The 25282-nt window shown below is 48.3% G+C and overlaps 1 protein-coding gene across 1 annotated transcript in view; it reads left to right on the plus strand.

Annotated features, from left to right (window-relative positions):
* LOC138492436 (calcium release-activated calcium channel protein 1-like) overlaps positions 1 to 20234 on the plus strand; it is a 249756-nt gene extending 229522 nt beyond the window's left edge. The window contains exon 2 of the mRNA XM_069619585.1: positions 18386 to 20234. Coding sequence (XP_069475686.1) covers positions 18386 to 18946 — 561 coding nt within the window. The 3' untranslated portion in view covers positions 18947 to 20234. The remainder of the gene's footprint in view (positions 1 to 18385) is intronic.
* The last annotated feature ends 5048 nt before the right edge of the window (positions 20235 to 25282 follow it).

Raw genomic sequence — 25282 nt, forward strand, 5'->3', positions numbered from 1 at the left:
AAGACAACAGGCAATAGAAAGCAAGAGGCCACAGGGGCCATCTTGTTTTCTATCAGGAATCAACTGATCCCAATGGCAGGGCCTGGGTATCCCAAAATGGAGGACGCCCAGAGCACCTGTCTAATTCAGCATGGAGCTGCCACCAGCCCATACCCTGCTCTGTGGGCCACCCACAGGTGCCAAAAAAACATACACTAGGGGCACAGGGTTGTACCCCTACCCATGGGTGCCATAAGGGTATCCCATGGGTCTGTTCACCAAACCAAAAGAGAGAGCTGCACTGCCAGGAGTCCCAAATGGACTCCTGGGCAGAAAACATAACAGAACACACGATAAAAGGCAGAAAAGGACAAGGATTCAGAGGCCCTGTCCCTCTGATGCATTTCCAGCATCACAGTCGCCCCCCCCAGACTGAGGTGGAGGGTGTCTAATCTCCCACGGGATAGACACCCTCATCCAGACGGTCAACATACCTTCTGGAAAGGCCATCCGCATTATCGTGACTCTTCCCTGGTCTGTGCTCTATGGTGAAGTCTAGCCCTTGCAGGCTAATGGACCACCTGAGCAATTTCGGGTTCTCACCCTTCATCTGCATAAGCCACTTCAGGGGCTTATGATCTGTTTGGACCTTGAAGGTAGACCCCGTAAGGTAGGGCCTAAAACGCCTAAGGCTCCAAACTATGCTAAAACACTCCTTTTCAACAGTAGCCCACCTAAGTTCTCTACCCTTGAGTTGTCTACTGATGAATATGATAGGGTGTTCTCTCCCTTTGTCATCTAACTGGGACAAGACAGCTCCAATTCCGGTGTCGCAGGCATCCGTCTGGACGATAAAGGGTCGGCTGTAGTCAGGCGCACACAACACAGGTGCCCTACACAGACTTTCTTTCAAGCCATCAAAGGCCCTCTGACAGTCTTCAGTCCAATTAACCTTCCTAGGTTGTTTGGGCGAAGTTAGAGCTGTCAGGGGTGCAGCTATGGTTCCATAGTCTGCCATGAAATTGCGATAGTACCCAGTGAGGCCCAAAAAGGCTCTCACCTGGGTTTGAGTAGTGGGAGTCTCCCAGTTCTGTACGTCCTGTACTTTACTGGAGAGAGGTTGGATTTGACCCCCTCCTACCTCATGACCAAGATAGGTAACTTTCCCCTGAGCTATCTGGCACTTGGTGGCCTTGATAGTGAGGTTAGCCCTTTTCAAGGCCTGCAACACCCTATCCAGATGTGTCAAATGCTCTTCCCAGGTGGAACTGTAGACGGCAATGTCGTCTAAGTAAGCCACACAAAAGGCTTCCAGCCCACTGAGCGCATGGTTGACCAATCTCTGGAAGGTGGCAGGGGCATTCTTCAACCCAAAGGGCATGACCCTAAACTGGTAGAGTCCCTCAGGTGTTGAGAAGGCCGTCTTTTCCTTGGCATGGTCCGTCAGAGCTATTTGCCAATAGCCTGAGGTAAGGTCAAAGGTGCTCACAAATTTGGCAGCACCTATGGTGTCCACGAGCTCATCAGCCCTGGGCAATGGGTGCGCGTCAGTTTTGGTGACGGCATTGACTCCTCGGTAGTCCACACAGAACCTCCAATCCTTGGTACCCGCCTGGGAACTTGCCTTGGGGACAAGGACCACTGGACTGGACCAGGGACTGGTTGAGGGTTCAATAACACCCAGATCCAACATCTTGGCGACCTCAGCCTGGATGTGGTTTTTGACGGTATCTGACATACGATAGCTCCTGCTCTTGACAGGCACGCTGTCACCAGTGTCAATTTCGTGCTTACACCACGGTGTAAGGCCCGGTGTCAGGGAAAACAGAGAGGCATACTGCTGGAGCAAAGCCCTGCAGGCCCTCTGCTGCTCCGTTGTCAAATCGGGAGAGAGTTGTACTCCCTCCACTGAGCCATCCTGAGGGTTGCTATGCAGCAAATCAGGAAGGGGCTCACTCTCATCCTCTTCTTGCCCTGAAGCTAGCAAGAGACATGAGACCTCCGCTCGTCTGTGGAAAGGCTTGAGCCTGTTGACATGGAATACCTGGGGGGCTACCCCAGAGGCTCCCATGTCAACCAGATAATTGACTTCGCCCATCTTGGAGATGATCCTGAAGGGTCCAGTCCACTTGTCTGCCAAAGCTCTAGGCTTGGTAGGCTCCATCACAAGGATTTCCTGTCCCGGAGTCCAATCCACTTGCGAAGCTTTAAGGTCATGCCAGTACTTGTTCAATTCCTGGCTGGCCTTGAGATTTGCTGTTGCCTGACCCATCATTTGTGTCATCCTCCGCCTGAGGCCTAACACATAGTCCCCCACTTGCTTGGCGGGACCTGGAGGGGTGGCTTCCAAGCCTTCTCGGATCAAGGCGAGGGGCCCCCTCACGGGATGTCCAAAGAGTAACTCAAAGGGGCTGAAACCAACACCCTCTTGAGGTACCTCCCTGTAAGCAAACAGCAGGCATGGCAGGAGGAGATCCCATTTCCTCCTTAGGGGCTCTTCCAAAGCACCTAGCATGCCCTTGAGAGTTTTGTTAAATCTCTCAACCAGACCATTGGTCTGGGGGTGGTAAGAGGTGGAGAACTTGTAGGTTACCCCGCACTCTTTCCACATGGTTTTCATGTAACTAGACATGAAGTTGGATCCTCTGTCAGAGACAACCTCCTTGGGGAATCCAACACGGGTGAAAATGCCCAGGAGAGCCCTGGCAACCACCTTGGCAGTAACAGTCCGAAGGGGTATTGCCTCAGGGTACCTGGTGGCATGATCTACCAAGACCAGGATGAACCGATGTCCACCTGAAGTGGGAGGGTCAAGGGGACCGACGATGTCGATGCCCACCCTCTCAAATGGTGTGCCAACCACTGGTAATGGCTGCAGTGGGGCAATGATCCTGCCTCCAGTCTTGCCAGACAACTGACAAGTGGGGCAGGTCCTGCAGTGGGACTCCACTTCTACCCCCATCCTTGGCCAGTAGAAATGGGCAGAGAGCCTCTGCTTAGTCTTCTTAGTCCCAAGATGACCAGCCAAGGGCACCTCATGCGCCAACTGCAGTAGGAAGGGCCTGTAAACCTGGGGTACCACCAACCTCTTGCGGGCACCAGGTTCAGGCTTAGTGGGCTCACTAACAAGGAGCTCACCCTCCCAATAAACCTTGAATGTCCTAGGCACTTCACCTTGTGCCTGGGACAGGGCCTGTTTCCTCAGACCCTCGAGAGAGTGGCACTCTCTCTGTCCTTTACAGAAGTCTGCCCGGGAGGGTCCCCCTTCAGCTAACAAGCATTGAAGGTCGGGGTGCTCCTCTGGGTTGAGAACCTCTCCCACAGGAGAGTCTTCTGTCTCTTCTCCCACAGGAGTTGAGTTTGGGTTTTCCACTGGACCCAGCCCGTCCGGAGTATGGATCCCAATGGGTGCTGTCGGAACAGCAGGAAGAGAAGGTGTTCCCTCCACAGAGGTGGCCTTCATGGTCTTCCTTCTTCTTGCCTTAGGCCTCGCCTTTGGCTCGGGTACCTGACTCACAGCCAGACCCGGTGTCACCTGTGACCTAGTGACCGCAGCAGCAGTCAGGGGAAGACCATCCGAGATCAACCCCAACTCCACTAGATCATTACCTAACAGAATGTTAGCAGGGACATTGTCCTGAACCAGGACAGGAAGCTTTGCTGTCTTGTCTCCAATCATGAGTGTGACTAAGGCTACAGGTGATAATTTGGGAGGCCCACCAGCTAATCTGGTGGTTTGCAGAGGAGCACCTTCATAGTCCTCTGGCTTGAGCAGGGTCCTGTCCACCACTGTCATGCTTGCCCCAGTGTCTCTCAAACCAGTAGAAGGCTGGCCATTCAAGAGGACACTTCTCAAAAACCTACGGGTGTTCTGTGGGATAGTCGCCAGTACTTCTGCGTACTGGTCCCAGGCCCCAAGGGACACTAAGGAAATCTCTACCGGAGCACCAAAGGTGATTCCTGTAGAGGAGGGGAGGACAGTGGCCTCCACCTCAGACACGGGGTAAGGGTAGGTCAGGCTGACAGCCTGTACTCCAAGTGCCTTACCTTTACACTTGGGGTCACCCCTTTTGTGATCCAGAGCCCCACAGTCCCAACAAGTGCCAGGAGTGCGGGGTACGGTACTGGAACCACTGGGAACCTGCTTTGCAGCAGGTGGACCACTACTCTTATTCCCACCCACAGAGGACTTATCCCCACTAGATTTTTGGGTCTTAGGAGAGGAAGGTTTTGGTTTACCCGACTGTGACTGCTTTTGGGACTCCTCAGCTTTCTGAGAGGCCCCCTTTTCTTTGTCCTTGTCCTTCCCACTGGGGTCCTTAGGGGACACCCGATGGGAGACCCACTTGTCAGCCAACCTAGCCAGCTTAAAGGGGTCCAAAATGTTCTGGTCAGCCACATACTGACGCAGCTCTGGTGAACAGGCTTCAGAAAAATGCTCAAAAAACAAGAGGTGGGACAACTCAACAAAAGTTTTCACCTTGTATCCATCAATCCACCCCATCATGTTCATGTGCGCAGTACTCACCCAGTCAACCCAAGACACATTCTCTCTTTTCTTAAATTCCCTGAACCTTTTAAGGTATTGGGCAGGTGTCTTGCCAAACTTGGCAATCAAAGCAGACTTCATACACTCATACTGACCCCTTTCTTCCACACTCAGCTTCAGAATACAGTCATATCCAGTTTGAGGCACTCTGCTTAACAAACACTTAGCCCAATCTCTTTTATCTACATCATGAATTGCACAAGCCATTTCAAACGCTTCAATCCATTGGAGGATATCTGAACCCTCCACAAACACACCAACCAAATCTTTCATAAACTTGGTGGCTGGGGACCTACCACTCTCAATTGGTCTAGCTGAAGTCTCCACTCGAGCTTTCTCTAACTGGATTCTCTGACATTCAGTGTCCTTTTCTTTGAGCGCAAGATCCCTATTCTTGAGTTCCACTTGCTGTGCCAGCTCCTCTTTCTTAAGCTCAGCTTCTATTTCCAACTTGCGATATTCAAAGGCTAACTTCATCCTTAATAACTCAAGTTCCATGGAATTGCTGGGGTTTGGAACAGAGGCAGCAGGAATGGTGGCATTCCCAGAAACAGATTCAGCGACAACCCCAGGGGCAGAGTCCTCACTGGTTGCATCCCCCCCTTCCTCAAGAGTTTCACCATCAGTCTGGTAATCCACCAGGGCAGCTATCAGCTCAGCCCTAGACTTATCCACAAAGTCTAACTCCCTGGCTTCACAAGCACTCTGGAGAGCCTCTAAGCTCATCCGAGTCAATTTACCATTTGCAATGGACTCCATTGCTTGTAATGCAGTTATTTGGAACACACCCGAACCTTAATCTAACAAAAGTGCGGATATTTTGTAAGTGGCACGGTTATACACTGAGTCTTAAAACCATAAGCATCCCACCGCTGCCACCAGCTGTAAAGACTGGTAGGGGGGTCTGTACTTCCGCTCTCTATATGGTAGAGGGGAGGCACAGAGGACCCCAGCCAAGATTCTCTAATATGGTAACGATGGACGAGCAATCAAGGCTTAGCTTCTCAGGAGGTGATGCAGGCTGGTTCTTAAGTACAGTGTATCCCCAAGCCCCCACAAAGGAATGTCCACACACTGTATTACTGAAAACACAGTCTTTATATAATTAATATTCAAGGGTTATGTACACTTATCACAATAACGCACTTTGTGCTCAGGAAAATCAGCAATGGTAAATATCTACAATTCTAAAGTGGTACCACTAATATTAGACCTCATTAAAGTGCATTCACAATACTGTTAAAATGGCACACAGATCAATAAGAAGGAAACCAGCAATAGAGAGAGGAGAGATAACAGAGGGTTGAAACAATAGGCAGAATACTGGCCCCTACCACTGGACACAGTTCTGTGTGGAGATCCCCCCACCTGGGCAACCTGTAAAATAAAGAGATATAACACCAGCCCAGTCCATATATTGTTCAATAGTCTATTTCTCTCCTATAATGTTTTTACCCCCCCAATGTACCTGGTGGAGTCGAGTTCTTCGAAGAGGCGTCGACAGATCCTTCTTGAATGACCCCCTTTAAAGCAGGAGTCACGGATCGTCGAGAGGCGTCGAGAAGCGTCGAGGAACTCGGTGTTCGGTGTCGGGGAATCGACGGCCCTTCTTGAATGCCTTCCCTTTCAAGCGGGAGACACGGGGCGTCGAACGTCCGACAACAAACAAGGTAGAACGGCGTCGATGAGGCGGCAGGCTTCGATCCGAGCGGTGCTCGTCGGCGTCGAGATGTCGACGTCCTGCGAGGAAGAGGCGTGCGGGGCACCTCGGCGACACTAGTTCTGGACCGCAAAGATTGTGGGTGACGGTGGCCCAGCAAGGGCGTCGAGTCGCTCGAGTCTTTGGGGTCGTGAGGTGGCGGGAAACCCACCGGCGGATTCTCCTCGGCGCGTTGGTCGTCCTCGACTTTCTCCGGCGGGACAAAGCGGCCGACGATGCGGACGAGGGAGTCCTTCAAGGCAAATGTTCTTAGGCAAGGAGCGGACGGCTCCGGTCGTCGGCGGCACGGCGTCAAGTGGTTCCCACGGCGGGGCAACACAACTTCGACGGGCCTCCAGCGGTTACACAGACCTGCGAACCCTGGTCGACGGCAATGGACTTCGACAGCGTCGATGTCCGGGTGCTTCACTTCGATCTCCTCGGCGGTCCCGTCTCGGGTCGGCAGCCTTTCGAGGGTCTGACTTCCAGGGCGCTTCGGCGAAGATTCAGCGGTGCTCGATGGTCCCTCGGAGCACGGGAAGAGGGCGCCTAGCCAGGTCCTCTCTCGGGTCAGTCCTCGACGATTTCGACAACCTTCAGTTCCGTCGAAGCAAATGCCACAGCAAGTCTTCTTCTTCCAGCTGGACGTCGAGGATCAGCAAATCCAGTTACTCTTGAGTGGAGGCTCAGCTTCTGAATGCTTCTGAACAATTTCCAGTGGTGAGAGGTCCCCAGATATACTATCCTGTCTCTCATCCACACTGCTGGCACACACACAGCAGCCAATCACACAGAAGGGCATTCATGCAGTCAGTCAGCCAATCAGGCACACAGTGCATTCAGGCCACACTCCTCCCTTTCAGACACTCACAACAAGGAATGTGGATTGGGACAAGTACCCAGCCATTCAACACTACACACTGCATTCAGGCCAGTTTCGGGCAGGGCTGTCTCAGTCTTTGTCTCACATGCCAGAAACCAGACAACCACAACAAGAAGTGTATATTGGTCACACACTCCATTCACCCAGGTCCCACCCACAGGAGGTACCCACAACATACAGTCAAAGGGAAGGCTCCAGTCAGTCTAGCTGGGCCTTCACAACAACACCATATATGGAACTTCCACCCAACAGCCAGTCAGGGGGAAGGGACAGAGTCAGGGCTTCCCAGGACTTTGGGAAAAACAAGACAACAGGCAATAGAAAGCAAGAGGCCACAGGGGCCATCTTGTTTTCTATCAGGAATCAACTGATCCCAATGGCAGGGCCTGGGTATCCCAAAATGGAGGACGCCCAGAGCACCTGTCTAATTCAGCATGGAGCTGCCACCAGCCCATACCCTGCTCTGTGGGCCACCCACAGGTGCCAAAAAAACATACACTAGGGGCACAGGGTTGTACCCCTACCCATGGGTGCCATAAGGGTATCCCATGGGTCTGTTCACCAAACCAAAAGAGAGAGCTGCACTGCCAGGAGTCCCAAATGGACTCCTGGGCAGAAAACATAACAGAACACACGATAAAAGGCAGAAAAGGACAAGGATTCAGAGGCCCTGTCCCTCTGATGCATTTCCAGCATCACAGACGGGAAGAAGAAAAATCCTGGAGCAACTTCCCCACCAACACCTCCCCATCCAAGTGACCATCAGAGTCCCCCAAAAGGAGGCCCACTGAGAGCGAAGCCTGGAAAAAAAACTGCCAGGCCCCTGTCAAAAACCCTCCTGGAGGAATCGAAAGGTAGCAGAGAGGCCAGAATGCAGGGGAGGGATCCCAGACTGCCCATACCAGTCTCGGAAATGGCCCCAATGCCTGCTGAACACCTTCAGAGTGGAGGGTCTAAGAGCATCCATTATGGACTCAACTACAGGATCTGAGAACCCCTGAGATATCAACCTAGACTGAGCAATAGCCAGACTGCCCATTGCATCCTGTGGACTTCCAACCGCAGATCCCACGGCCACCTTGGAACCAGCCAAGGTTCCTAGGACCGAAGCTCCAACAGAGAGGGGCGCCAACTCTGGCGGGACCAAAACGGAGCTAACAACAACACAGTCACCCTGGACACTCTGATGCGCCAAACCACATGGGGCAGAAGGGGAATAGGCGGAAAGGCATAAAGGAAAACCCCAAGGCCACTGTACAGAGAGGGCGTCCATCCCCCAATCCCTTGGCCTGAAACCGAGAGCAGAAGAGGGGAACTTCTGCTGAGGCCGGGATGCAAACAGGTCTAGAACCGGGGACCCCATCTGACACAGGTCACCGCAAAGACCTGGGCCGACAGGACCAGTTCCACAGAGGAGTGAAACCAGTGTCTGAGAAGATCTGCTTGAACATTGTCCACCCCTCCGATACGTGAGCCCACCAGAGACACCAGATGAGATTCCTCCCAGGTGCCTATCAGCGCTGCCAGAGCATTCGAGGAGCGGCCGGAACCCCTTTTGCAGTTGACATATGCCAAGGCCGTCGTATTGTCCGATCGGACCAAAACCGCCGACCGCCTAGCAACTCCTCGAAGTACACCAGAGCTTGGATAATGGCACACCTCTTGCCAATTGGATGATCGCCGGCTCTTCCCATATCTCACAACCCTTGAGCTGAGAGGACCCCCAATGTAGACCCCCCCCCTACCCCTCCAAACCATTCTGCTGGTGTCGGTAGTAAGAGAGACCACAGGAGGAAGGACCATGCACACCTCCGCCTGTAGACCTGAACCCCCCCCCCCCCTCCTCGCCACCATAGCAGGGAGACTCAAAGCGCTGGTGACACTGAAAACAAAACTATGAAAGCCGAGCCATCGGGAGCCAGTGGGAGAGCGTATAAAACACCAGGGGACGTAACTGAAGACGGCTCAAGGAACTGGAAAACACGCACGACGCCACGTGCCCCTTAACTTCAGCAACAGGCGAGCCGAGACATACTGCCTTCTGAGAACCCAGCACAGAGCAGCCAGCAAGCGCCCCCCCCCCCTGCACAACATCCAGAGTACGTTCCGCAAAGCCCCCACGTTGAAGCGTTCCGTCCGGACAAGCAGGGCAGGCCCTTGAGACCAATAAGCAGGTGACACATCCTAGAAGGCATGGGGACCAGGAACACCCGCAAGTAGAAAACTTGACCCTGAACAGGGAGAGGAACGGGCAAGACGGTAGCCCACAACCATTCGGACAGTACGGATCCCATGGCCAACTACTTGGACCGTGAGCTGGGTACCAAAGTCCTAACCATGCAAACCTGGACAGGAGGAGACGGGAACGGCAACTGATACCCCCCTCCGGAAGGAGCCCATTACTCAGGAAGCCGAACCCCACCGGTCCCATACACCTCCGAGAAGATGGAGACGAGGAGCCAGGGAAAACCGCCAGTCACTGCACTTGCACCAGAGGAAGATCACAGGACGTTGAAGCAGGCCTGCGCCACAATATAATAGCATGCTTGTCAGCCCACAAAAAGATCCGACCTATCAAAAGGAAGATATAGGACAGCCCAGAAGTCCAGCAGACCATGGCCCCTCAGCTGACAGAGGAGCCACCAGGCTGGCGTCAAAAGGGCAGAGTACTGTCACAAAGTGGGGCAAAGAAATCCATCCCGGAAAGCAGACATCAAAGGCAACCCCCTACCTGGGGTATGCCTATACTGGAAAAACCCACTGAACTGACATCCCCCTCCACTGGCACCAGGGGCTCTGAGAACCCCTCTAAGCACAGACATGTGCCACCATGTGCCATATCACTTCCCACAAGTCTGAGAGGAGGCGTGAAAGCAACACATCGGCACCGAGGACCTAGGCCCTAAAAGAAGAGACACTGGGAAACCCCTGCATGGCCGTTACTTCCATGATGCATTTTCTATAATTCCATGCCGGACAAGGGAAAAGAAAATCATCTCCTTTGACCTTACCTCACGCAGTTCAGAGGAAGAGGAGAGGACAAGGAGTCTGCGTCCATAGCTAGCACAGACCCAAGCACACCACTAACTCGCCACATGACTGAGAGGTGGCTTGAGCCCTGTATCCAGTAGCTGGTAGCCCCATGCTCTAAATGGTTCCAATGCGTCCGTCTAGGAAGGATGAAGGGCCGAGTCGGCACCGCTGAGACTCCAATCCGAAGTGTAGACTGCCAGGTCGGTACCCTTCTGGCCGCTTGCAGACGAGTCCAAATCTGCGCCGTTTTCACAGGCTGCACGCAAAGAATGCAGCCAACATCCGGTGCATCCTGGGCTGTGTGTGTGTCTGAGGAGCGGGTGGTATATGACATGCCTGTGACAGAACAGAGCCCCCGCACTTTCAAATACTCTCTGCCACAGTCACCCCACGACAAGAAGCAGAGAGGCCTCACCAAAAGGGAAAGCTTAGCCCATACTGCCAAGTGCTTGCCATCATTTCCAATAAGGATGTGTACACAGAGCACGAGGAAACAGTCTGTCGAATCAAGATGGACAAAACAGGACGAGAGGGTAAAAACATCAAGCCCAGTCCTCCCCTCGCCTTACCTCCCCCCGGGCCGTGCAGGACCCAGTACACAATGCTCATGCTGGGGTCCGGAGCCCAGCAAAGAACCGAGCGAGGCAATCTGGCTCAACTGTGACCCCAAGCCTTGCAGGGGGCCCAGGAACAGCGCCACACCTGAGGGAGCCCCCAGGGTGCCATGAATTGGTGCGCCCCAGTGCCCATCACCAGGAAGAAAATGTCCAACCTGCCGGAGGCAGGAAAAATTCAACTGAGTGACGTGGATGTGGGGGAGGAGTTCTAGGGATTTAAAGAAATAGAAGGAGGTCCTGTGTCGGAGGCAGGGGCCTCATGAGGTAAGTACTGTGACGAGGAAGAGTGGACGTGGAGGTAATGCTCTTTGGAACTCTTGTTCCCTCAACAACAAACCTCACTCCGTTCTAGACCATTTCTCTAATTTTCATTGTCACTTTCTCCGTCTTAGACAAATTTAGCTGTCTCCAATACTCCAATCCCAGCTGCGTTTTCCTCTACCCAGTCATTCTTTCACCAATCCCTCCCCCCCCCCCCCCCCACCCCCTGCCCCTCCGGAGGGGATGGCAGTGCTGGTATTCCGTCTACTATGCCCCTGCTTCTTCCCTCCCTTCAGTTGGACTGACCCCGTTTCTCATCTTTTGAATATTACTAACGTTTTCTCTTGCACCTCTTATTGTCAATTATGCCCCCCCGCACCCCAACCCCCCCCTCCCAACCCCCTCTCTTCCCTCCCCGAGCCCGGGCATGTCTCCACTTTTTGTGATGACCTAGATCAACATCTCCCCTCTACTCGCACCTTCTCTCAGCTGTACCTCTTTCTTTTGGGTGACACGAATCTCTATATTTCCTCTATTCATGTCACTGTCCCACTTCGTTCTTTTCTTCCTTCCTGTTCACTTCTACACATACCTACACCACCTTCCCACACATTAGGATTCTCTCTTGACCTTATCTTTTCCACTATCCCGATTTCTGCTTCAGTCACTGCTTTCCCAATTCATTTCTCTGATCACTTCCTTTTTATCTCTCTCCTCCTCTTGCGTCTGAACCTCTCCTTTCTCTGCATCTGACTTTGCTAATTACTTCACTTCTAAAATATCTCTACTTCATTCTTCTCCCCTCCCCTTTTTTGCTTCTTCACCCTTGAGCTATTCTATGCCCCCTTACCCTCTGATGTCTACATTCCATCCTGTCTCGGATGGTGGTATTTCTTCGACCCTACCTAGGGATCATTCCACTTCTTCCCCAGATGATTCTCTTCCTTCTCCACTAATCCTCCTGGTTTACTAGACCCTTCTGTCCTATCTCACTGCCCTCTTTAGCACCTCACTTTCCTCTTCTATAATTCCTTCTAATTTCAAGCATGCTTCAGTATCCCCAATTTTGGAAAAACCTATGCTTGATCCCCCCTCACCTTCCAACTTCCTCTCTAGATCTCTTCACATTCTCTCTAAGCTTCTAGAGCGCATTGTTTACTCCTATGTTTATTTCTTCATTGACTTGCACTCCCTTCTAGCACCTTTCTAGTATGGTTTTAGGCCACGTCACTCAACGGAAACTGCTCTTGTCTGTCACTAACACACTTCGCGTCATTCGAAAAACTCTTCTCTCCTCATTCTTCTTGATCTCTCCGCTGTATTTGATATGGTCAATCACACCATTCTTCTCTCTTGCTGAACTGGGTTTCTGTGATTCTGGTTTAAACTCGTTTTTTCTTACCTCTCAGGGTGCACCTTCTCAGTTTCCTGGGCTGGTCACTCTTCCTCTACTTTCTCCCTCTTAGTGTTCCTCAAGGCTCTGTTCCTAGCCCTATTATTTTTCTTCTCTTTACACCTCCCCTCTTGGCTGGAATATCTCATCCTTTGGCTTTTGCGGATGACACACGCATCTTTTTATCTTCCCCTCTTTTACAGATGCCATCCACTCTTGCTTGTCTACCTGCCTCCTCACTATTCAGTCCTCGATGTCCTCTCACTATCTCCATCTCAGTATCTCAAACTAAGGTTCTTTTTTCCCCCTGCTTCGACTATGCCACTGTTCATTCCTCCCTATTTATTTCCCCATAATTTTGCTGTCATCCTCGATTCTTCACTATTCTTTTCTACCCATATCTCTATCTCTCGCTCCCATCGCTATCAAATATTCCAAAAGCTTGCTGGTTCCTTTTTTTCCCTCTGCTAAACCCCTCATATCCTCGTTAGTTTTCTCCTGACTATTCTATTGCTCCTCTCTCCTCTTTGGGTATCGTGCATCTCCTCTGGCCCCCCCTTCGTTCTATCTACCATTTGGTTACTTTGCACACTTTCTCTGCGCTTGCAAATCGCTTACTTTTCAACTTCCTCTGTATTGTTTTTAAGTGCCTCTATGGCCTTGCTCCTCCATATTTCAGTTCCTTAATCTTTCTAGTCACTAGCCTGCCCACTTCACTCCCATTGCTTCTTTATTTTAGATGTTCCCCATGCTCCATGTGCCTCACCCCGCTTGCGTTCATTTGCTCTCCGTGCTGGAGAGACTTCAACTCTCATCCTCTGTCTTTGCGTTTCATAGCCTCCTGTCCCGCCTAAAACCCAATTTTTCTCTCATTGATCTGTTGGTTTTGCTTTATCTGCTCGCGAGTGTTCATCTTTCTGAATTGGAGGAAGAGCTAGAACAGGAGGGCAATGAACCATCTGCAACCTTTAAATAAAAATTGACAAATTAACTGTTCCATTCGAATGATAGGATTACCTGCTTTATGGATTGTAGAAAAACATCCTTTTCAAAGAAACAGGAGTTTAGTGACAATACAGAACACATTATTAGAGTATTTTATTTGTTCCGAAGAGTACGTGATTCCAGGTGAACCACCATATATAGAGCCTCAGAATCCTGCCTTAGCTAGATGTGGGTAAACCACCCATAACCTAATCACACACAGATGATCAAGCTCTTTACAATGATCTTTTTGGTATACTGATATTTAGAGTGTTTTTTTGCATGCGAAAAAGCATGTGGCCCAGTACATCCCTTTGTTGCAATCCATCAAAAAGAGTTGCACCTTTACTGGACGGTCCAGTCCTTACAAAGGTGGTCAACCCAAAAGAAAAGTATAAACCCCCACCCGGTGACCCAGACTTCATCAAGGGTCATCTAACTCCACTTTCTTGTCACTGCAACATGGACCAGGGGAGGAATGCCTTTCTAACCAAATGAATATCCCCCTGATCAAGGAGGGCAAAAAAGTATTTGTTCTCGGCTGTAATCTTTCAACATCTGCTGCTACCAGTTACGCATTGCAAATACCACCGCTTTAATGGCCACATACACCTGTGCACATTGAGATTAAATAGATTATCGCATAAAGTCCTGGAACCCTTAACGGCCATAAATAACGTCTTAGATGGGGGGGGGAAAGCAATCTGCAGAAGCATTTATCAAAACCACTCAATTCTCCGTCCCGATTGTTGGCAGAAAATACTGTTCTAAAGAGACCTGCTTAGCTCTGGTGTGCCAGCTTCAGATTCAACTCTGGCAAACTTTATTTTTTCTATTTTTATTGTTTAAAGTATGGACCTAGCCCTATGGCAGGGCACTTTATAGAGTGTGGGTAGCCAGAATTTGAGCTGGAAGCTTAACAGTAACGCAGTACTGCGAGTTGGGGTCTGTACATCGATATGTGCGTCCTTTTGGAATCAGTCTTTGGTCAGGTATTGTTGAATGAAAATGTTTTGAGTGATTTGCGAAATGGAACATTTTGGGGGAATTCGGAGTTGACACTGGGGATAGAGTTCTAGAGGATTTACTCAAGATGCTTGTGGAAGATTCATGCTTTTTTGCAAATGAAGTGGATAAGACTCTTGAAAAAGCTGAAAAGCAGCACGAAACAATCCAAGGTCTGGGACAACTTGCAAATAATTATTTTACGCCTACGTGATCCTACACCTCTCTCCCGCCTCGCCCCGCACCCCCTCACCATCCTGGTAATGGGCACATCGTTTATGCCCGACACTTTCCACAAACTACTATACAACCTCCCCATCATATGTGGTATGCAGCTAGAGTTCCCTACAAGCGACTTCCTCAAGTGGGTGCTTTCCACAGTCTGTGTGGAGATTATACCCAAGTGGCACAATCTAAAGATGCAAACCACGATCACGGGGCCACCCCATACTTATGCAGGAGGAAATGTAAGCTCTTTTAATCAAGGGAGCCATTGAGAAGATGCCTCAATCAGGTAAACAAGGCAATCTAGTTACTTTTCGTTTCCCCAAAAAGACAACACCAAGACCAGTGTTCGACCTAAGGCCCACACAGACCCACATATCAAACACCAACATTTCAGAATTGCTATACTTTACGAGGTCATTCCCCTTCCAAAGTAAGGAGATTATTTCGCAACACTGGATATGGAAAATGTATATTTTCATATTCAGTGTTCCCAGCAGGTCATAACAAGTATTGTTTAAAAATAGATGAGATTTTCAGTGCAAAGTACTTCCTTTTATATTGTATCGGCACCTTGTGTGTTCACTAATCTGCTCACAGTAAGTAGCCGTGCACCTGCGGGCCAAAGGAATTCCAGTGTACCCTTACCTGGGCAACTTGTTAATAACGGAATAGAGCACAATACCATGCCTACTGCACATCACAGAAACATTAAATCACCTATATAAATTGGGGTTTTCAATCAACATCAAAAATAAGCTCCAATCCGGGCCAAAATGAGCAGTTCATAGGGGCAATAGTAGAAAGAGGGTTATGGTTTCCCCCTCACAGGAAATAGTACAAACTCTACTTGCACAGATTCCAAATTATGTGCCTGGTTATTTGGTCAAAAATTCAGAAACCCCTTGGCATGATGGCCTGCTGCATCTTTATAGTTTCATGTCCAAGACTCCAGTGCCCCATACAGCAGTAACGAGCACAACAGTGGTCTTGGAGAACAGGTGAGTGGTGCCATCTAGTGGTAGTCTTGTAAGCACTAATGGTGGACAAAGAAACATTTTGGCAGCCCACTAATACAAATGACTGACGCATCCATGACCGAATTGGGGACGGCACCTCACAGGGGAGGTGGTTCGCACCAGTAAAAGGTCACCTAAATGTGATGGAGGACCTAGTGGTCAAGAAGGCTCTGCACCCTTTTTTTCCCAAAGATGTTAATGGAGATCAGGGGGAATATTCTCATCAACAGACGATGCAGCAGCCATGTTTCACATCAACAAATGGGGAGGAACTTGCTCATTGCAGTTGTCCCATATTGTTCAGAGCATGTAGCAGTGGTGTCTCCAGAAACATCCACATTGAGTTACATGAACCAGGGGAGCACAATTGCTTAGTGGACAGTTTAAGCAGAGTTGTACACGAACACGAGTGGGGAAATGGACATCAGTGAACCTGAACCGGTTTTTACTCAGTTGGGGTCAACCAACTGTGTTTCATTTTTATTTTATTGTTTAAAGTGGGGGCCTGGCTCGAGAGCCGCAGAGTGCTGTACAGAGTGTGGGTAGCTATCATTTGATTTGGGCTGATGTATTTTAAGAGTAGCGCAGTACTGAGGTTTGAGGTCTGTGTACCAGGTGGTGTTGAAAAAGCCATGTTTCGAGAGATTTATGAAATTGGAGATTTGTGGGTGTATTCTGTGCCAAATTGGGGGAATCGTGTTCCAGAGAAGTAGTGGGTGCATGACGAGCAAAGGATTGTTTGCAGTCCTCACTTTGCGGGTGACTTTTGATTAAAGCCGGTTGGTCGATTTGCTGCGTGAAAAGCACGTACCACCTGATCTGTGGAGCTTAGCTGCCAGGTACGCTGGTGTGCTACTCACAGTAGACCTCTTTACAAAGCGGAAAAAGGGGAAATGCACAAACTTCGCATCCAGGTAACCCTCATCAAGGAGTCTCTAGGCAATGCCCTATGGATCATTTGGTCTAGGATATTTGCTTGCACTTTTACACTGGTACCACTGATATGCCGGGTGGTGCACAAATTGCACCAGGAGCATCTAATTATGCTTCACATTGCACCAATATGGACAAGACAGCTGTGCTATTCCCGCCTACTGAATGTCAATATGTTCACCAATGCAACTAACTCTTATCGCACAAACTGCTAATACAACGGCAGCAGCGGATCAGACATTCAACACCTCACACAACCAACTTGAATGCTTGGCTCCAGAGGTCATAGTATTTGGACATCTGCAGTTAGCTACACAATATGTAGCGGTTGTTCGAGTCAGCACACCTAATAACAGACATTGGTACTTCAATACATGGAAAAGGTTTGTCATTTGATGCACTACAGAGCAAAACAATCCCATTGGTTACTCACCAATTAACATACTCCCCTCCATCTGGTAGACTGCTCTAGTCTACAACTCACTTAGTGTATTTAGCAGCATGGTCCGCATACAGTCCCAGTATAAGCCATCTTGGTGGAGAATTCCTGTGGCCAAGACTCTTATGGCTGGAGTCAGCACATATATCCACCAGTGGTTCACCCAGCACCAGACTGGGATTTTGACATTGTGCTATGTAAGCTTATGAAGCCACCCTTTGAACCAATGCACAAAGCTTCACTAAAAAGGGCCTTGCATATCAGACTGCTTTCCTCATTGCCATCACTTCACTCAGAAGAATAGGTGAACTTCAGACACTATCTGTGTCATAACCTTTTGCCTCAATACACAAGAACAAGGTGGTTTTAAGAACGTGTACATGGATTTTTAAATATATTTTGGCGATGACCTTCGAAGTCAATCTGTAGACCAGCCAGCATTAATATTTGTAAAGTCCCAATACAGGAGTGAATGGGCATTGGGCATCACTAACGGATCAATTTGTTTGTCTCCATGGCAGCTGGGAGAGAGACACCCAGTGGCAAAGAACACGATTGCCAGATGGATTGGTGGGTGCATAAAGCATTGCTGTACACTTTCTAACAAGTCTCACTTTTGCACATAAGGCATATTCTACACATAGGAGCCACCCTGCTTTTCATTGCAGACATACCCCTAGAACCAATTTGTAAAGCAGCAACTTGGAATTCAGTATTCACACACATCACTAGTGGCTACACAAGCTAGTACAGACCCGGTTGGGACAAGTAGTCTTAAAGCATCTATTCTCAACTGCCCCTTCATTTCTTCCACCACCTTGATCAGGTAATACTGACTAGTCTATGCAAATCATGTGAACCCTAAGCAGATTCACACACCTAAGACCAACCTTCTTTCTTACCCAGTAATGGTCTCTGTCTTGTATCTGCTTAGAATCGCATGAGCCCTCCCATCTTCCTGGCTTGGAAGCCAAGACAGTTTGAAAAAAATAAAAAGTCCTTTTGCATGAGCCTCATATCAGAAAAACATGACGTTGACGTGTGTGGGATCATGGATAGCTGTACATGTAGTGTAGGGATATTGTAACCACAATGCACGAATTCAAAAACAGACGAGATGTAACTCTGTGCACACAACCATTAAATGGCAGCCTATGCGACACATGTTATCTAAGCCGATACATGCTACAGACCGATGATTACTAGGTAAGTAAAGTCTGTAATATCTATCTATCACTCACTTGCTACATACTGTTTTCGAAGAAATTATCAAAGGGGAGGGAACAGTTTGGTTTGCTAATGTAAGAGTTGTAAAATCATTTGAAGGGAATTTGTCATTTTGATTGCATTTTTCTTTTATTTCTAGGTAGCAATGGTGGAAGTTCAGCTTGAAGCAGACCATGTTTATCCACCAGGACTTCTGATCGCGTTCAGTGCCTGTACCACTGTGTTGGTTGCAGTTCATCTATTTGCTCTAATGATAAGCACCTGCATTCTCCCAAACATTGAGGCAGTTAGCAACGTCCACAACCTTAATTCGGTGAAAGAATCCCCCCATGAACGAATGCATCCCCACATTGAGCTTGCATGGGCCTTTTCCACAGTCATCGGAACGTTGTTATTTCTTGCTGAAGTTGTGTTGTTATGTTGGGTCAAGTTTCTTCCATTGAAAAAAAGCCCCACGGAAATGATGAATAATAGTTCCATTACTCCTGGACAAGCAGCAGCCATTGCCTCCACAACTATCATGGTTCCTTTTGGAGTGATCTTTATAGTCTTTGCAGTACATTTCTACAGATCGCTTGTCAGCCACAAAACAGACAGACAGTTCGCAGAGCTGAATGAACTTTCTGAATTTGCACGTCTCCAAGACCAGCTTGATCACAGAGGGGATTCCATGCAACATCCAGAGTCGCATTACGCATAACTGGTCTTTATAAAAATGTGTTTTTTGCTATCTGTTGTGTTGACTACCATATGCATGGACTGTCTAGATTGAACTTCTTTTCAAATACTGTAATTTTTTTGTTTATAAAAGAATAATGCACTATTAGTGAGACTGATTTTGCCAGACATGCGGGGAAGCAAAATGTAGGACTTCCATGCATGCAGAGTTACTCTGTTTGATGGTTACTTTTCCACTGGACTTTATTTTTTGTAGGTATTGTACATATAGAGGATACAATTCCTGAATGGCAACTCATGTAGAGGATAGAAAATCTATTTTCGTTTGTCAACATTTTATTATCAAGTATTGCTACTCCATTACTTGTTGCATAGTACATCTAACACTGTTTGGCTGACCCTGGTATTTGAGTACCAGATCAGTGCTTACATGAAAACTTCTTCCAGATATGTAACATGAAGGACTTTGCAGCAAGACTGCAGTAAAATGAGTTCCTATTTGTTGTTGTTGTTGTTGTAGTATGATGTGATCCCTATATCTGGGATTGAGGCATACATAATGTATTCTTCCTTGAGAAGAATGTAGCAAGGATCCAGCCAACATTGCCTACAACTTGGCACCTATTCTGACTAGAATACAATTATCTGTATTTAGATATCTGAAGCGTTTTTGAAACATTGTGTTGATTTGACACGACTTTTAATACAGTTCTTCAATGGCTCCATCTTTTCATCTATTCAGATCTAGATCTGAACACAAGAGCCACCCACTGTAGATCTTCAAAACCAAAGTGCCAATTTATTTTATATTGTTTTAGTAAAAGAATATTTAAAATCCTACTGTGCCAACCTGTAAAATGTTTCTACATGATGAGCTGTTGAACTTGCTTGCTATTTGTGTTTTTGTCACAAACACCAACATTCGCTTTTATAAATGTATTCTTAACTGTTTACTCAATCCTTTTCTTGCCTGCTGCTCTCCTTCTTTCACCGTTAGTCCCTCCTTTCTACCCTTTTTCCTTCGCTATCCCCCCTTCTTCTTTCCCACCATTTTGGAGCACATGTGCCACTACTGTAAGAAATTGATCGAAAAGTCTGAAAGCTGTTGATCACTGCAAAATGCACCTTTGCTGAAAAGGGATTTTTTCACTTATTGGTAAGGATCCATTATTTTAATTATGAAATGAGGCACATTAATCATGTCCATTATTTAGGCACTGTGCAATAAAATGTGAAACATTGCTTTTATTTCTATTTAATATTTCATGAGTGCGAAAAGTAAATCAATAGGTATATTGAAAAGTCAAAAACGTGTCTGCATTTTTATTTAAAGATTTCTAAATTTTTTTTTTTTTTTTTTTTAAATGCTTGTTTAATCTACTTTTTCTTGAGGCTCTGAATGCTGGTGTCTCTGAAAGTTTAGAAAGTGTCCATCAACATTACAGATCCTTTGGGGCCAGATTTCTTCAGCCTGGGAACTTCGTTCTGCACATTATCTATGTGCCATTTTTCTTAAAAATATATATATTTTTTAAACGCCTGAGCACCTTGTTGAAGCGCCGCATAAAGCCGATCCTTTATCTGAAAATCGGGTAAATTTATTTTTATAAAAGTACAAGCTGTTAGGCCATCTTCTCCTTGATGTGGCTAAACTGTTACGTGAGGGATGCCCTTTCATGGTGTACCTCCAAAGGACCTGGAAACACCAAATGATTACATTTTACTTATCGATTACAAGAGCCTTGGATTTTAGATGCTGCAGCACACGTGGTCTTTTATGCATCTATACAGGAGATCTCGGGATTTAACCCCAAAAGGTTCCACAAAATCGATATGTCCTTGCATGGGTTTTGTTCAAGTGTGTATTGTTGCCTTTTTGGATTTTTGGAAAGCTCTTGACTTTTGGAGAGAGCTCAAAAAGATTTCTTCAAAAAATGCCTTTGTAACCAAGATTTCTCCTTAAATGAAAACTTAACTAATGTTCTTGTATTAATTGAGGTCAATTTTAAGTGTATGTATTACTCTTATCGCAGTTCAAAAACAGTTGGCAAACCCTTTTATTTATTTATTTTGTTCTTTTTTTGTTTTGTTTGGCCTATTGGGTGTGTAATGGAGGCATGGTACCACAAGTATGACACTGACACAAAAGGTACAATTTGTAAAACATTGAAATTTCAATGGGGTTGGAGAAACTGCTAGTTTGCCCTATAGCTAAAATGGGCTTAGTCTCAACTATCAAATAATAAATAAAATGTTACTAGTTGTCTGTCAAATCAAAATGGCCTATACTAACAGAAGCCTAATGCCTGCCTTGTATCTTGTACAAAAAAATGTGGAAAGGAGAATCTATATTTGAACGATGACTTTCCTTTGCATACAAAGAATACATGTAGCTGAGTCAACTCTCCTCCCCATGTTTCACAGCACGGAGTAAAGTGGTCCCTGTAGGCAAGATGATATTTTATTTGAATCGCGCTCATACAGGAGTGTTTCAGAGCGCGACAAGGCAAGGGAGGCAACAGGGGAGAATACATCAACGATCTTACTAGGCCCAGTGACATTGAGAACGAGAGAGCAAGGGAGGGGGGGGGAGTGCGGCGCAGAGGAGTACAGATAAGTATTGCCTCTATTTATATTCATTATTAAACAGTGGTAGTGCAGCCAGCAAGTGACAAGTGCAGTGTTTACGGTAGCAGACTGGTTAAGTCTGAATAAGTGCAGAAAAGGAAGAAATTGGGGGGGATGGTGGGGTACTGGATGGGTACAGTTAGTCACCATTTCAAGGGGTGGCCAGGTGGCAGTGAGGAGGGTGGCAGGGTGAGCAGGTACCTGGGCCCAGGGGACAGATGTGGCCAGGTGCACAGTGCCAAGAGAGAGCAAATCAGCAGCGGAGAGGGGGAGCAAAGGCAGAAGCAAAGAGGAAGGTCTTGAGGTGCTTCTGGAACCGGAGATGGTGCTCCTCATGTCTTAGTGGCAGGGAGGCTATTGCAGAGGGAGGCCCCAGCCGAAGACCAAGATCTACCCCCAGCTTGTTTCTTTGAAAAACGACTGACCCTGAGGGAGTTGGAGGTAGAGGTACGAAGAGCTTGAGAGGGGAGGTATTTACGGAGGAATAGCTGAAGGTATTTTGGCCCCAGGCCCCAGAAAGCCTTGTGGACAATGCAGAGGGTTTTGAATTTAATCCTTGCATCCACCGGGAGCCAATGGAGAGATATCAAAGCTGGAGAGATACGATCACAGGTCTGGAGACCAAGCACAAGTCTTGCTGTCCTGTTCTGGATTTGTTGCAGAGGGCAGAGAGCATAGGCAGCTAGATTTAGGAAGAGGCTGTTACAATAGTCCAACCTGGAGAGAACCAGAGCTTGGGAGACAGTAAGCTTCTGGGGGAAGGCGAGGAAAGGCAGAGTACCTCTGAGGAGGTGCAGTACAAAGTTTGACTTTTTAGAGACCCCAGAGATGTGGGAAGAGAAGGAAAGTGTGGAGTCAAAGATGACCCCAAGGTTCTAAGCCTCGCAGATGGGGGTAGGAGGAGGGCCACGAGAGGCCAGCCAGAGAGTGAGGGGAAAGGATGGTGGAGGTGTGCCGATGAGGAGGATCGCCATCTTGCTGGCATTCAGACAGAGGTCATTTGCGGCACACCAAACTTGCATGGCAGTTACACACTCAGAGATGAGGGAAGAAGAGGAGGTGGCCGAGGGCAGCCTGAAAATGAGTTGTCATCAGCGTAGCACTGGAAATTGGAGCAGAAAGTGGCAGTGCATTGGGCAAGGGTTGCGAGGTATTGGTTGAAAAGCCAGGGCGAGAGGTTAGACCCCTGGGGAACGCCACAGGTAGAGAGGAAGATAGATGATAGGAAGGACCCAAGTTGGACCTGGGAGGGTTGATCAGAGAGGAAAGAGGTCAGCCAGGCCAGAGCCTGCTCGGTGATACCCAGGATATCACAGAGACGGTTGAGCAGGATGGTATGGTTGACTGTGTCGAAGGCAGAGGAGAGATGGAGTAGATGAGGAACAAGGGAATGTTGGAGTGTCATGATGCCTACCCCCAGGCATCCAGACCAAGCCCATCAGCCCCGGGAGCAGGCATCTAGATATTTAGTAAAACCTCAGCAGCCCCGGCTAGGGGCTATCTGGGTTCAGTCCTGGTGCCTTAGCCGCCAGGCTCATAGTAGGAATCGGGCCTGGCGCCTAAGGCGCCAGGCTCAGTCGTTACTTACCTCAGGCAGACCATGCTGCAAATGTCTCCAATCCAACATGAAGCCTGAAAGGGACTATTTTTCTACAGGGACAATTTTTTACTCCTGTGTTTCTAGGGACTACTTACCTGGGACTACTTTTGAGGCTATTTAAACCACGCCCGACCAGCAACACACGCTTCGCGTTATTCTGCATCCAGCAGCGTAACACTCACCGTGCCTGCAGCCTGCATCCAGTCTTCTGCCACGCCTGCCTCGAATCCGGAGCTCCTAAAATAAAGAGGAAAGAAAGGGACAAGGTTAGAAAATGAACTTATTTCTATTCCACACCTGATTCTGGATCCATCTTATCTCTGGACCTGTAAAGAACATCATTTCTGCACGCGCCGCACCTCCAGCTGCAGCGCCGTGCCATACTCACCAGTCTTCACAGCATCCTTCGGGTCGGCGCTGCCTCCATTTCTTCGCCAAACTTCGGCACCTAGGAGACAAAAGAAAACCACAAGGTGAGCCGAGGAAACCAACAAATATAATTCTTACCACCATAGACTTACCTGATTTACCACAGGAGGCATCCTTTTGTGACTCTCCATATTGTCACGTGCCGCATCTGTAAAGAGAGACAAAACACGTTTTTCCTTGTGCAACATTTACCGGACAGTGCCGGGTAATACAGACTCTTACCTGAGCGCCACCAGCTGCCACAAGAGCATCTTTTCACGAGCCAGCTGCAAGGCAAGAAAGGAAGGGGGGGAACAAGAGTGAACATCGGACATATTGAACTCTATGAACTTAGTACTTATTGGTCCTCACCAGGAACCTCACAGTCCAATACTCTCCGGAACTCTCCCGAGCCTTCAAACCAGTGAAGTAACTGGAATCGATGTGCCCCTGCAAATCTACGCAGGATGGAGAGCTCATCTTTCAAGAATATAAGGTGAGATTGCTGTGAGGGCATTTCGGAGGTGATTAGTTGGGGAGGACTGTGGGGGTGCCATCACTTGAATCCACAAGTCGCTAAATCCATCTCTCCACTTGCAGGAGAATATTTCTACGGGTTAAGCAGACAATATTAGGAGGGCAGATCCAGTCAGTCATCGCTGCACTACGCATCACGTGGGTGGAGACCGCAGTTGTCCGGGTCCGACCAACGCCCCTGTGGAAGCCAGGTGAGCGTAACAGAACGCAAAGCCTATCTACAAATCCCCACCCGGGCGTTATGGAAACCTCAGAAACCGACCAACTAGCCCTATTGTTAGGGGAACTTAGGGCAGAAGTGCACTCTGCGCGCCAAGAGACTAATGCCCTCAGGAGAGAACTGATTCTGTCAAAGGAGCGCACTGATGATCTTGCTAGACAATTACTGCAAAACCAAGCTGGGCAAACACCATTACCTGGACTCGGGGAGGGGGGGGGGGGCGAGATCCAACCCCTATTTCATCGAGCAATCCTGTGCAAGTGGTTCTACCAGGGAGCATTCCTTTAGCTCCACCCGAACGTTTTGCTGGGGACCCAAAAATGTTCGCCGTGTTTATGAACCAATGCCGCTTGCAGTTTTTATGCAGACCTGGAGCTTTTCCGAACGACCAAACCAAAGTAGCCTTTGTACATCATATCTTGGTGGCAGCGCAGCGGATTGGTCAATTCCATTAGTTAACCAGGATGACCCTCTTCTTTGGGATGTTCAAGGTTTTCAATTGAGCATGGAAAGACTATTTGCCAGACATTCACAGGGACAGGCCCTGGATAACGAACTTTTATCATTACAACAAGGTAACCAGGATCTACTAACCTATATCGCCACTTTCTATAGGTTAGTGGTGGAAACCGAATGGCCAGAGGTAAAACTAATTACATTATTTCATCGTGGACTTCGGGGTGAACTCAAAGACGTTTTGGCCCAAGTTGTGAACCCACCTCAGGATCGTGCAGAATATATAGACTTAGTGGTCCAGTTAGACCACCGACTACAGAATAGAAAGGCTGATCAAGCTAAGTTCGAGAATCAGGTATTGGTTAAACCCAATGTTACCCTCAAAGGAACAGATGTATCAGAACCGATGCAGATCGGGGGGGTCAAGGGACCCTTAACTCAAAAGGAAAGAGAAAGAAGACGGCAGATGCAATTGTGTCTATACTGTGGGGCCTCAGGACATTTTCTAC

This window comes from Ambystoma mexicanum, chromosome 10, assembly GCF_040938575.1.
Source record: "Ambystoma mexicanum isolate Mex_15411 chromosome 10, UKY_AmexF1_1, whole genome shotgun sequence".
Taxonomy (NCBI): Eukaryota; Metazoa; Chordata; class Amphibia; order Caudata; family Ambystomatidae; genus Ambystoma; species Ambystoma mexicanum.